The sequence below is a fragment of the Colias croceus genome, chromosome 22 (genome assembly GCF_905220415.1).
Source record: "Colias croceus chromosome 22, ilColCroc2.1".
In the NCBI taxonomy this organism is placed as follows: Eukaryota; Metazoa; Arthropoda; class Insecta; order Lepidoptera; family Pieridae; genus Colias; species Colias croceus.
This window is the reverse complement of record NC_059558.1, coordinates 944,714-959,632: the sequence shown is the minus strand read 5'-3', so window position 1 is coordinate 959,632 and position 14,919 is coordinate 944,714. Positions and strand designations below refer to the sequence as shown.

The window sequence follows — 14,919 nt, the reverse complement described above, 5'->3', positions numbered from 1 at the left end:
ATATAGTAAGTTACGTAAGGAATAGTTTATATAGAATTTAGTGATATTATGTAAATTGTACTTATCCTCATTATCTACACTCTACAGGCTACAAGAAACAAATAAATGAGTTCTTAACTTGTTTTTAGGTTATAACCTAAAAATTATAATACCATAATATAATTTTTTTATTTAACTATCAATTAATAAATATCTAAATGTATTAGTTCTGCTCGACTTTTAGAAGCGCTGTTTATAAAAATAATTTAATACCACATTTTCAAAACCAAGAGCATCTATTTACTACACTGCTACCAAATAAAATGGGAAAAATATAAATAAATGTAATTTACATGTTATATCTTTCCAGTGAGCTACCTGGTCATGACAATGGGCATATCGTACACCTGGCCGTCTTCTGTGCTTGGTCTCTTCAGTTCCCCCAACACGACCCTAGATCGAGTGATGACTGAAACGGAGCTGTCTCTACTGGGTAGTCTCTCATCTATCAGCGCAATGTTGGCCATACCGTTCTCTGGGATGGTCCTGGATGGACTGGGGAGGAAGAACACGTGTGTTCTGTTCTGCTTGTTGCAATTGGTGGGTTGTTGTTTGTTGATAATGTGTTTAATATACAATAGCTGTAAATGGACTATTATAACAAAAGTGAAAATTCACAATAAAAGGTAGCCTAAAGATTGTCTGTGCCAAATTTCATAAAAATCGGTTGAGAGCCGTTCCATCAGGTTCAAAATTCAGGTTCAGTAGTGATTGGGTAACAGACAGACAGACAGAGTTACTTTCGCATTTTTAATATGTATTAGTATGGATAGGAAAAAATATCATCATCATTCGCTTACCTACAAATGCGAAATTGCGTCTTTCGCCATTGGGTGACGACGCCTGACCAACACAACCATAATCGATTTTCTAGTATTATAATATTTAGAAAATAATTACTAATGATATAGGTAACAATTTAATAAATGCAGTGTCTCATGTACTTATACATATATTATCTTTAAAACTTCCAGATCGGCTGGACAATAGTTATAGCAAGTACGTCTGTGGAAGCTGTTATGGCCTCAATTTTTGTATCCGGAATAACTTGCACCGCAATACTCGCCATACCGCTATATGTCAGTGAAATCTGCCAAGATTCGATCCGTGGTTCTATGTCGTCTGGAGTCATGATGTTCTACGGTCTGGGGATGCTGATATCGTACCTCCTGGGAGGTCTGGTTGAGTACCATGTGATGAACTATACGTGCTTGAGTCTGACGGTACTTGGCATGGTCCTGCTGTGTTTTGTGAAGGAATCTCCGCTGATATTGATTATTAAGGGGAATGAAAAGGTATGTTTGATGTTTTTATTTGAATAATAAAGGTGTTTTGCAAATACAGGTACAGAGCCTGATGGTTTTATTTGTTCGGAAACTGCATTTTGATGTAGTGTTCATATTATGGAAATTTGAAAAGACTGATCGTTGCCTATTTTTGTGGGAATTGAAAATATAGGATGCGCCGTATGTTTTTTCTTATATTTCGTGTTGTTTTCAGAATTCAACAATTTTGTTTTAATTCAAACCTTAAACCTATACGCTCTGTACCTAACGCATGAAATTCGTCCAAACTTAATTATAATTGAATTTTTTTTTCAGGAAGCAGCGCAATCAATCGCTTTCTACAGAGGTGTAAGTGCGGATTCAAAGGAAGTTGAGCAAGAGATAGCCAAAATCAAACGAACATTAAATCCTGAGTTAGACGGTACCGTTTTGCAACGTTTTCTCGAAATAACTTTCAATATTTTCGCATGTTTTTATTGTTTTATTTCTGATAGATATTATAATATTAAGTATATTAACGGGTCTTCTTGAAATTTTTTCAAATTATCTTTTGTATGAAATAGTTTAAGAAAATATACAGTGCAACGTAATGTTTGCATTCAATATTAATGGATGGATAGAACTTAAGTGACAACATTAAATTTTCAGAAGAAATGCCTGAAGAAGAGATTTTAAAGCCTGAATTTAAACCAAAGGAAAAATTGTCGACTTTGCAGTTCATAAGTAAGTGTATATTATGAAATTTATATGATACAAAAAAAAACACAAACAAATTTGGCAGTTGAAAAGCATTTCCAAAATTTATATAACACTAGCTTTCCACCCGCGGCTTCGTCCGCGCAGTCAAAGAAAAACCCGCATAGTTCCCCTTCCCGTGGGATTGCTGGGATAAAACCTATCCTATGTCCCGGGGTAGAAAGTAGCCTATATGTCCTTTCTCGGGTATCAAAATATCTCTATACCAAATTTCATGCAAATTGGTTCAATAGTTAAGGCGTGATTGAGTAACAGACAGACAGACAGACATAATTTAAATGTGTAGTTATCTATTAATTTATAACAGAGCTTGAATATTACACCACATAACACTTAATTTCATTCCAGAAAAATCACGCTCAACGCGTCGCGCGATGTTCGTCTGTCTGATACTCAGCTCGTCAACCGTCTTCCAAGGTCTGATAGTGGTGCAGGTGTATGCAGCACCGCTGTTCGAGATGGCGATACCGAGCATGTCTGCCACTGTATCTAGCGTTATATTCGCGGTTGTTACTATAGTGGCTGGCATTATTGCTGCATATCTTGTGGAGGCTATGGGTCGTAAGGTGAGAATTTAAAAACAAATATAAAGATAACACTCAAAACGTTCCACGTGATTGGTTCTAGTGATGGCGTTGTAAAAGAATTATTTACAACGCGATCTAACTAATAACAGGGTCGATTCAGTGCCATTTGTATTGTCTGTCTGGTAGTCTACACCGCGACCGTCTTCCAAGGTCTGGTGGTGGTGCAGTGTACGCCGCACCGCTGTTCGAGATGGCTATTAGCCTTAAAAATATATTGATGGAAACAGTTTCTTATTTTCTTTGCAATCTCTCCTATTTTCTTATCGCGCGTTGTGAATGGAAAAAAAGTCTTACGAAAAGTTGTCACGACACTTTTTGCTAGAGCTTTTTTCTAATCTTAGTATCTCCCTCATCCAGTCGCTCATGGTCTACGCATCGGCAGCAGCAGCAATAAGCTGTGTAGCCCTCGGCACTCAAATCCAATTCAACTGGGGGCCCCACTGGGTGGCGGCCGTGTTTATATACCTGTATACTGTCACGTATACCGTTGGAGCTGGGACCATACCGTATATGTATTATGCTGAGGTTTTCTTGCCTGAGGTAAGTTGAAATTAGATTTTTTTTGTGTAAATTGAGTGAATGTGAAGCGACGTAAGATTATTGTACCGGTGCATTCACATCAAACGAACATAGAGCTAAATAAGAGCAAGAGCATTATTTCGTGATCTTTATAAGTTTATACGAGTTTTCGTTTACAATAATAAACGAAAACTCGTATTCAGTGTTGTTCAGTATTAGAACATTGCATAAAACTTTTCGAAAGCACAAAGAACAACGAAATAATGCTCATGCCTGTTTACAGTAAAATAATTTGACATAGTGGGTTTAGAATGAGCATTCGCTCGTTGTAACGCGTCATTGAAGAATTTAATAACAACCACGACATGAAAATGGCTCGTTGTGGCCAAAAATGTTGAATTTCGCTACGCTGTTGTGGTTCTTTTACTGTGACCAGGACGCATTCTGAGCATTTTTTCTTTGATTAGCGTAACATTAAACCTAAATTGCTGAATAAAATACTTAAGAAACTTTTTTCTCTTGTTAACGATTAATAGTGTGTCGAGAAGACGCAGGTTCCAATCCAGCTTTAGAATCATATTTTTTCTATTATGTAAATCCATATAATATTATAAATGCGAAAGTAACTCTGTCTGTCTTTCTGTTACTCAATCACGCCTTAACTACTGAACCAATTTGCATGAAATTTGGTATAGAGATATTTTGATGCCCGAGAAAGGACATAGGATAGGTTTTATCCCGGAAATCCCACGGGAACGGGAACTATGCGGGTTTTTCTTTGACTGCGCGGGCGATGCCGCGGGTGGAAAGCTAGTACCTACCTAAATTTATAAGGTGATTCTACAAATTAAATATTATTTTTAACAGATTAGGAACTTCGCTTCAATGTTATCCGTGGAATGGACCTTCCTTTGCTTCTTCATCGTTCTGTTTATTTTCAACCCTGTCGTTAACAGCATTGGTAAGTTTAATAGCGTATTAAAATATCATAATTTTTGTGTAGATTTCCATCTATTTTAAAGACTTTTAACTTAGTAAGCAATTTTTTCAGTTCAATATTAAAGTTACAAACTTAACTACTACAGAATATTACTAGGGATTTCGAACTATGCGGGTTTTTCTTTGAAAAGGCGGGCGAAGCCGCGGGGGGAATAAGAGTAATTGAATATTAGTTAGTTTTATGAGTTATCTTTGTTTTAGTATTTTAAAACTTATAATGTAAGTACCTAATTCTCTTTCAGGTCTAGGCGCAGTATTTTATATATTCGCTGCGGTGTGCCTACTAACTTCTGTTTTCTGCCTGTTCTTCATGCCAGAGACAAAGGGACGAACCATAGAGGAGATTCAATTAATGTTCGCGAGCCCTAAATCGAGGAATAAAGTGTAGTCTATGGTTATTGTAAATTAGGCTAAAGATTGTATAAGTTTTTGATATGCAGCAAATTGTAACTTTTTGTTGGTTATGTTTTTGAGCAGAGGAGCTTATTATACAATTTTTGTTTGTATACTTCTTTGGCTCGTGCTGTAGATAAAACAGCTCTTAGAAGTGCCATTTGGTTTGTTTTATTAATAAAAGTGTCAAAAGCCAAAAGCCTAAAGTACAATAAAGCTCTGAAGTTTGGGCGCCAATTTAATTTTTAAATATAAGTATTCATTAGGAAGGGAAAAGAAAAAAAAATGACGAAACGTTAAAAATAGGTATCTAGTTATTACCGAATATTTGCTAAAATTTGTGCAGTTCTCTTAAAACGCTGTAATTACCTAGGTTAATTTTAAATTTAATCTTTAAGGTTTAATTTAGTGTAAGGAAGGTGTAAGGCATTGTTATTTATTAAAATAAAATGACTGATGAAATTGTTTATTTACTTTTATTTGTCAAAATCGACGAAATTAAAAAGAATGACTATGAAGCAGATTTAAATAGAGATCACGTTTTAACTCATGTTACAGAGAGACTTACAAAATGTTTCACATTACTGCAAGCAATCTATACTAATCTATACTAATATTATAAAGCTGAAGAGTTTGTTTGTTTGTTTGTTTGAACGCGCTAATCTCGGGAACTACTGGGTCCGATTTGAAAAATTCTTTCGGTGTTAGATAGCCCATTTATCGAGGAAGGCTATTATAGGCTATATCAAGCTAAGACCAACAGGAGCAGAGCAATGCGGGTGAAACCGCGGGGAACAGCTAGTTATATTATAAGTAGCAAGGTGTAATAATATGGCCAATTAGCCATAATGGACTCCAGTTATCTCTTTTTCGATCACGATAATTGTATACTTACCATCTTGCTTTCACGTCTAATCATGTTTGCGTTAGTGTGCCGTTTATAGTTCGAATGTTGTGTTGGTAACCTATCAACTCGTTTTAAATAGATTATTGACTGTAGGCTTAGATTACAAAATAAAAGACAGATGGAGCGTTGCCGAACTAAACCGAATAATTTATCGTCATTTTCAATAAAGCTATGTATGCTGTCATTTCGCCGCTGCACTGTACGTACACGGTGCTTCTGTGTGCGTGTAATGTTGCCAGATATTGAAAAATTTCCCAAATTTTTCCCCGACTACGGAAAAAAGAGGGTTATGTTTTTCGAGTTTATGTATGTATGTATAATATTTCTTTGACACGCCCTGCAGTATAAACCGTTGGACCGATTTTGAGTTGTGAGATTTCATTGCAATGATCTGAATTATTATGTTAGTGGCGGTAGTGACGTAGGCTATATACATAAATGAGAAGTCAAGTTTTAATTTTTATTTAAATTCTTTTATTACATAAAGTACCTGCCTACTAAAGTTATATATGGACAAAATAATTGTATTCAATTTTTTATTAAATAAATTACACAAAAAAAGTTTCAATATTAACTATAATAATTATATTATTTTTTATTTTTCATAATATATGAATACGAATAGCGGTAGTTTTTAGTCGAGAATACGGGACATTTTATTTTCATCATATCCATCATGGAGTTCACATAAATTAAATCGCTAGCGAAAACGACTATGACGTTTTTAAGCTTTATAAAAGTAACAAAATAATGTATTATGCTTATTAAAATAATCTAATAATTATCATGAACCTTTAGTGCACTATACAAATAATCACATTCACGATCGAAAAATCCAACAGCATTACCCTGAAGATATTTTAACCATTTTACCGTTTTACCAATAAAAATGGCAAATTCATTTTCAAAATACTGGCAACATACGTTGAAGTTTTGTATTCCTTCATATCTGTTAAATTATTATTCGTATTAGGGCTGATTTTTCAATCCTTGGTTAAAACTTATTCATCGAATAACGTATTGAACTACCATTTCAAAAATGTATTCTAATTGTCCGTATTTGACAGTTTACAGGTGACATTTTAAAATGTTCGTGCAATACTTTATTGGACGGATAAATTTTAACCAAGGATTGAAAAATCGGCTCTTAAAGAAATAAATCAGCCAAATAATCTACAGAAAACCTGTGAAACGATGTTTTATCTTTTTTTTTGTTTTCGGGAACAAATTTTACAGCGTTTTATTATCACAAGACGGCATTTTTTTACTAAAATTGCAAACCCTTTTTGACGTATTGCATGACACTATATGCGCTATAGCACTGGTGCAGCGACGTATTTGTTTTTGATTTCGTATTTTCTTTGACAAGGGCGACGGGCGGTTGTCATGCTCCATCTGTACTTTATTTTGTAATCTAAGACTGTAGGGTTTAAAAATAAAAGTCATTCAAACAAAAAACTATTTATTATCTATGATACATCCTTTCGATCTCCCCTTATAATCCTCTGCACTTCTTCTTCACTCTTTCCCTTGGTTTCTGGTACATATATTAATACAAATATCATTCCAATAAAGTTAATTATTGTAAACAAATAAAATAATGTAGAATATCCGAAGAATTTTGAGATCGGCGCGTAGATTAGGAGCTGTATAGATTCTAAGAACCATATGTATGTTACTATCATGCCCATTACTTTTGCACGAACCTGAAAAATAATACAAAATGGAATCAATATAGACATATAGGTAACCGATTGGCTGAATTAGGGTGCTTTTCCACCAATAATGTGCGAGGATTTTTAGCGAGGAATGTGTTTGTCACCAATATCGCTTCATTTAGTTGTTGTAGTGGAGTAGTCTAAGGGTGCTTTTCTACCAATAATGTGCGAGGATGTGTCCAAACTAAATTACTTAGGGTCGCTACCACTATCGTCAGCACTATTCTTTAAATTGTCTATATTAACTCTTTTATTAGTATAAAATCTTTTTATTGCTTCAATTTTTTATCAAAAATACAAAATTATAATAAATTATAATTGAGTACTTGTAAGAAGATTAAATGTATCACTAAAAAACTTATTAAGTAGGAAAAAGAACGATAAATTATTATTTCACAATTAAAATAACCTCACCTGAAAATTAAACACCTCAGTCAATATAATATAAGTGAGCGACGACACACCACCCGCATATGCGAACACATTCACTATCATGGCCACTAGCGGGAGCCAGCCGGGCACCAAGCCAGTGTCTCGAGCCAGTATCGATGTGGCTAGTACGCCGAATGATATGCCTGAAGCTGCATATGCCGCTACGAGTAGTCGCTGGTAATTAAGAGAATATTTATTATTATAGTATAATTATCTATAACAATGCCTAATTATTAAAAAAAGACGTGTGGCACTCGGGGACTGCCGCGGTAAAGCTATTGCTTAACATGCCTTCAAGCCTGTCGGAGTGGGGAGCGTGAGGTTTTTTCGTTACGGAATTTCTGGATTCGGTCCCCGCGCTTAAGGCCCGCGATAGCAGCTATGCAATAGCTTAAAAATATTCATGGAAATTGGTTCAGCCGTTTTTATAAAAGACGGAAAAACAAATAGACAAATATCTATATACATATTTATAGTAAAAAGATATTTATAGTGAAGACAAAAATCAGCACATGTCCCGTTCCTGTCCTTTCTGTTCTTGTTCTTCGTTCCTGTTCTTTCTCAAAGTATCCTGTACCAAATTTCATCTAAATCTGTTCATAGGTAAGAAAAGGAAGAAGAGACAGAAAGTCAGACAGATACAGTTACTTTCTAATCCATACTTATATTATAAATGCGAAAGTAACTCTGTCTGTCTGTCTGTTACTCAATAACGCCTGAACTACTGAACCAATTTTCCTGAAATTTGGTATAGAGATATTTTGATACCCGAGAAAGGACATAGGGTACTTTTTACCCCGGGACATAGGATAGGTTTTATTCCGGAAATCCCCAGGGAACGAGTTTTTCTTTGACTGCGCGGGCGAAGCTGCAGGTGGAAAGCTAGTTTATAATATTATTATTAGTTTAAAAATACCAACCTTCCGTCCCACCCTTTCCACAAAAACTGCAAGAAGCAAGCAAGCACAGATCATGACAATCGGAAAGCTAAACGACTGTACTTCGGGGCTTATAACGAAGTCGGAGCTTGCGTATGTCAGCAGAGTCAGGGCATATACCATGATGGCGTATGCCCCGCTACAGCCATGTATTGTACTGGAAATGAGGAATATTATGATGCTGCGACGCCATTTTGAATCGATAACTGAAATAACATCATCAATATTATATCTTAACTAAAACTAATACTAATAATATTTTAAAGCTGAAGAGTTTGTTTGCTTGTTCAATCGCTCTAATCTGAGGAACTACTGGTCCGATTTGAAAAATTATTTCGTTGTTAGATAGCCCATTTATCCAGGAATTTATCAAACAAACTCTTCAGCTTTATAATATTAGAAGTTATAGATTTAACGTTTCATGAACTTAAAAATTATATTATTTCAATATTAACTTACAAAGTGTCTTCAGTTGCACTTTTGGCAAGCTCTGAAAAGTGTCTTCTTCCTTCTTCATCCGGTCTACTTCTTCCAAGACTCTTTTATCATGCACATCCAGGCCCCTAAGGAAAGCCACTGTTTCGTGTGCCTCCTAAACAAATAGTATTGACTATTATTTATTTAACTCTTCCGTTTAATTATTCGCTAAACATTTTTACTACCTTTTAACTAAAATTATCAGTAGTAAGTAGTACCTAATATCTAGATAATTATTTTGATGAACTTTAATACATTACATAATATGAATACATAATATACTTGAATACATTTAAATTTACTAATTTTATACCATTGCATAAACGGTGCATTTACATCAAACGAGCGAATTCTCATTCTAACCCAACTATGTCAATTTCTTTTATTGTAAACAGGCGTAGAGCATTATTTCGTTGTTATTTATTGCCTTCGAAAAAAATTTATGCAATGTTCTAATACTGAACAACACTAAATAGTTACGAGGTTTCGATACACACAGGTTTCAATCACGAAATAATGCTCTTGCTAATAATAACTAATTTTGTAACACTTACATCCATTTTCCCAAGTTTAACCAAGAAAGCGGGGGCTTCTGGAGCTTTCAACATAAGTATTGCAGTCACAATAGGTATTCCAATGATTGACCATTGCACAGTATAGTAGTCAAAATAGGTTCCGATTATAAACATGAAAAGGACACCTGAAACAGAATTAGGAAATAGATTAAAAAAATAATGTGACGTGATATGCATAATTATATTTTTATAAAGTACTAGGTTTCCGCCCGCGGCTTCGCCCGCGCGGGATTTCCAGGATTGCGTCATTTTCCCGGGATAAAAAGTAGCCTATGTCCTTTCTCGGGTATCAAAAATATCTCCATACCAAAATTCATAAAAATTGGTTCAGTAGTTTAGGCGTGATTGAGTAACAGACAGACAGAGTTACTTTCGCATTTATAATATTAGTATGGATGTTCAAACGTGGTTTTTTTTCTTATCTCTCGATGCAAATTCGGTTTTAATTTGTCCGTTTTATTTTAAATGGTAATTAATATGGAGAATTTATGTAGGTATGCGAATGCGCGCTTTTAAAGGTGTATTTACATCAAACGAACATAGAGCTAGAGCAAGAGCATTCTTTCGTGATCTTGTCATTAGTGTAATCGAAAACTCGTATTCAGTGTTGTTCAGTATAAGAACATTGCATAGAATCTTTTCGAACCCACAAGAACAACGAAAGAATGCTCTACGCCCGTTTGCTCTAAAATAATTTGACATAGTGGGGTTAGAATGAGCATTCGCTCGTTTGATGTAAATGCACCGTTATAGGAAAGATAACGGAAAACGATTAAAAATACTCAACGCGTTTGAAACTAGTATAGAAATCAGCTTTTCATTAGATTTTATTTTCGTTCAATATCAAAGTAAGATTTTATATGTTGTATGTATGTTAAATAAAATCCTACTAATATTACCTATAAATGCGAAAGTTTGTGAGGATGGATGTTTGTTACTCTTTCACGCAAATACTACTGAACCGATTACAATGAAAATTAGCAAACATAGAGGGTAACTCGACGGATTAACAAATAGGATAGGTTTTATCCCGGAAATCCCACGGGAACGGGAACTATGCGGGTTTTTCTTTGAAAACGCGGACGAATCTTCGGTCGGAAATCAAGTGTTCTTATAAAAACGTTTTTTATATTCAATTATTAGGTACCTAAATTCTGCGACAATATCAGCAAAGAGCCCAGCGTGCCCCTTATACTATCCTGGCTTATTTCCTTCACATACATAGGAACTACGTTGAAAATCCCTCCTGCGGCCAAACCGCCGACAATTCGTGATAAAGTTAATGTTAGAACTGTAGGGTAGAGTTTTAGAGCCCATGAAATCTGAAATAAATAGAAAACATTCAGATTATATTCTAGTCACTAGGTACAATAATATGATTTTTTTTAAGTGAAACTTCTTTATCGGGGTTGGCAAAAAATTTAGTGTAACAATTTTTTGGTTCGCGTGACATTTTTCCGTTACGCGCCATCTTTTTCTTATCCCTACTACGCGGGATTCGACGTATTTCTGTAAAGTTGCATATAGTAAATTATTTTTTGAAAAATAAGGTCATAAAGAAGTTTCACTTCTTACGTGTGTACACTAGTACACGCACACATTTTTTTATTAGGTACTTATATGGCGAATAGGTAACTGTTACTAACACGCTTATAATAGCTTCACCCTGTATGTTTGTAGGTGTGTAACTCTTATACAGGGGTGTCCCACTATTAGTATACTAAGCGCAAAGGGGCTTGTAGTTTTGCATACACTGATCACGAAAATAATACTTAAACAACAAAATTATATTATCAAAAAATTTTTGCTAAATTTTTCCTGAAAAAGTGAAAATCAATGTTCTCTTCTCTAGCTTCGCGCAGCCGGCACAAACCGCTTCGCTAATGTGAGCATTTTGTCTATGAAAACATAATCTTAAACGATAGCTCACGTGCTGGTGGCAAAGTTGGGCGGGTTGCTTGTTATGGGTGTATACATAGAGTTTTAAGAATTCATCTATTAAAAAAAATGCGTCTGGAATTTTATTAGTATTTTTTAAGTACTCAGCGTATGCAAAACTATAAACTCCTTTGAGCGTACCCTATATATTCTTCTCAATAATACTACTTACCGCTTGTGGATATAAAAGGGCCATAACAGCAATCTTCCTGCCAAACCTATCTGCCATATACGCATAAGCCGAGGTACCGAACGTAGCTGCGAAGCCCATGGCACTGGCAATCCAGGATATAGCATAGTCAGAGAGTGGTGCACCAGCTGGGGATTCGTCGGATTGCAGGATCTTAGTCATGGGTGATATCCAACTGTTCTCGAAGCCGTATACGAATACAGCTATGTTTGCTGAAATTTTTGGTTGATAGTTATAAAAGTGGGGGTTGAAATTAGTGTGCAATAGCATTATTGGTGTTGAATATTTTAAATTTAAGGGGAATTGGAATACTTATTTTGTGGACTTATTCAATATTCACGTACCTATTATTTCTAGTCTTGGGTATAAAGAGAACAAGTAGGTACATATTTACCTGATTATTACAATTATTAATCGTTAGTTTTTACATAAAATCGATCAATATTTAGTTACCACATCCATACTATATATAATTATTTATTAATATATTATATCTTCTCTAATATATATAAATCTCGTGTCACAATGTTTGTCCTCAATGGACTCCTAAACCACTTAACCGATTATAATAAAATTCGCACACCATGTGCAGTTCGATCCAACTTGAGAGATAGGATAGGTTTTATCCCGGAATTCCCTCGGGAACGGGAACTATGCGGGTTTTTATTTGAAAACGCAGGCGAAGCCGCGGGCGGAAAGCTAGTTAATATTATAAATGCGAAAGTAACTCTGCCTATCTGTCTGTTACTCAATCGCGCCTTAACTACTGAACCAATTTGCATGAAATTTGGTATAGAGGTATTTTGATACCCGAGAAAGGACATAGGCTACTTTTAATCCCGGGACATAGGATAGGTTTTATTCCGGAAATCCCACGGGAACGGGAACTATGTGGGTTTTTCTTTGACTGCGCGGGCGATGCCGCGGGTAGAAAGCTATCTTATATATAGGTAGATAAGAGGATATTTTTCTATATTTCTGAAGAAAAGCTAAAAAATAGGCAATTTATAGCTGATATCAATATAATCAACATTTGTTAGAAGACATATGCATGGATTTATGAATTATAGAAAAATTATCGACCAATTGAATATGGATCTTTAATTTTCTCTGTGATTATTCTAAGTCAATGACCAATTTTGTATTTATATGAATGTACTAGCGGTCCGCCCCGGCTTTGCCTCTGGTACTTAGTAACATTTATTTCGCAATAAAAGGTAGCCTATGTTATTTCTCAGGGTCTAAAGATTGTCTGTGCCAAATTTCATCAAAATTGGTTAAGAGGTTTAAGCGGGAAAGCGTAACAGACAGACAGACAGAGTTACTTTCGCATTTATAATATTAAGTAGGGATAATATGAACTCTCTTAGTGTAAACTCTCCTTATATTATGTACTAGCTGCTCCGCGCAGTTTCACCCCCGTGGCTCCACTCCTGCTGGTCGTAGCGTGATGGCCTATAGCCTTCCTCGATAAATGATCTATCTAAGACCGAAAGAATTTTTCAAATCGGACCAGTAGTTCCCGAGATTAGCGCGTTCAAACAAACAAACTCTTCAGCTTTATAATATTAGTGTAGATATGTGTGCAATAAAGCGTTAAATAAATAATTAAATAAATTTAAGACATGTAGGTGCTCTTATACTTGTTATAACAGTATCTTAATCTATATGTAATATAAAAATGAATCGCAAAATGTGTTGGTAAGCGCATAACTTGAGAACGACTGAACCGATTTCGATAATTCTTATTTTATTATATTCCTAGAAGTACGAGGATGGTTCTTATGTAGAGAAAACGTAAATATGTACCACGGGCGAAGCCGGGGCGGACTGCTAGTTTAATATAATGTCTCCTTTTTACCTAATATAGCGACCATCCATTGCACATATGTGTGCCCATTTTTAACACTATCCCCACTCATATTAACACTGCACACTACAAGAAACTGCGATACAAATCAGCGCATGGTTACTACATATCTGTGTTGATATTTCCATATTTATTATTAGAGTCAAATAAACTATACAGGATGTTCTTCTTAAACAGTATTATTTTGTAAAAGAAAATTATCTTTAATATGTAGCCATCTACCTCTTAAAGTTAAAGGAAAACCTGCTTTTCTCGTGGGAATTCAGGATAAAATTTATTTTTAATATGTCCTTTCTAAGGTCTCAAACTACCTATGTCTATTTGTACAATATTTCATCCAAATCGGTTGAGGAGTTGAAGCGTGAAGAAGAGACGGACAGATAGAGATGAGATTCGCTCTGATCGCCTAGTCAAAGGAAAACTACTAAAGGAAAACTCTATGTTTTTCGCATAGAAAACTAAGTAGGGTCCTCGTTTTGTTTTTCTCACCTTTGGGATGTTCATAAAATATATTTTGTGATCATTGGAACTTGTTCATTTTACTTGTTTTTATGTCTACTTTATTTACAATTTTTTTTGTTAGTAAACAGGTAGAATGCTAAACGGAAATACAGGACCTCATTATTTTCAAAACTCATAATTTTTTCTTGCAAATATAATTAACTAGCTTACCGCCCGCGGCTTCGCCCGCTTTGTCCTTACCTTTACCTTCCTGTTGAATCACTCTATCTATTTAAAAAAACCGCATCAAAATCCGTTGCGTAGTTTGTAAAAGATTTAAGCAAACAAGGGACATAGGGACAGAGAAAGCGACTTTGTTTTATACTATGTAGTGATATCAAATTAGTTTTATTTTTCATAGTACCTAAATGTTATTTATTGCCTTATTTCAGTTATTATAAAACACCCGTAGTTCATATCTCGTTATAATATTGACATTTCTCCAATTTAATTCTTAATATAACAGAAGTTATTTACATCATTCATGTGATGTGATAACTCATGTGATGTAAATTAAGTTGATGATTAATAATATACCTATGAGATATTTATACAATGGCAGATTAATTTTAACATTTACAAAACAATCGGTATAATCAACATGATGTTAATGATAAAAGAAGAAAGATATTTTATTTGAAATATGATAAAAGGTTAAAAAACTTTTTACGTTTCTTGGAATTTCCTTATATTAAGCTATTGCATAGCTACTATTGCGGGACTTGAGCGCGGGGACCGAATCGAGAAATTCCGTAACGAAAAAACCTCACGCTCCCCACTCCTTGGAGCGGAGG

The 14,919-nt window shown here is 34.9% G+C and overlaps 2 protein-coding genes across 2 annotated transcripts; one reads left to right on the top strand and one right to left on the bottom strand.

Annotated features, from left to right (window-relative positions):
* The first annotated feature begins 372 nt into the window (after positions 1–372).
* On the top strand, positions 373–5,044 carry LOC123701763 (facilitated trehalose transporter Tret1-like). Its single transcript, XM_045649319.1, has 8 exons — positions 373–579; positions 1,014–1,334; positions 1,641–1,746; positions 1,974–2,048; positions 2,430–2,647; positions 3,026–3,208; positions 4,055–4,148; positions 4,429–5,044. Exons 1-8 carry the CDS (start codon positions 445–447, stop codon positions 4,572–4,574), a joined length of 1,278 nt encoding a protein of 425 aa, XP_045505275.1. The 5' UTR covers positions 373–444; the 3' UTR covers positions 4,575–5,044.
* Positions 5,045–6,935: 1,891 nt separating this feature from the next.
* LOC123701757 (facilitated trehalose transporter Tret1-like) lies at positions 6,936–13,719 on the bottom strand. Its single transcript, XM_045649309.1, has 8 exons — positions 13,616–13,719; positions 11,737–11,966; positions 10,774–10,948; positions 9,606–9,751; positions 9,034–9,166; positions 8,557–8,780; positions 7,619–7,810; positions 6,936–7,192 (listed from the first exon to the last, which is right to left on the bottom strand). The coding sequence occupies exons 1-8, from the start codon at positions 13,674–13,676 to the stop codon at positions 6,956–6,958; spliced, it is 1,398 nt and encodes a 465-aa protein (XP_045505265.1). The 5' UTR covers positions 13,677–13,719; the 3' UTR covers positions 6,936–6,955.
* Positions 13,720–14,919: the final 1,200 nt, after the last annotated feature.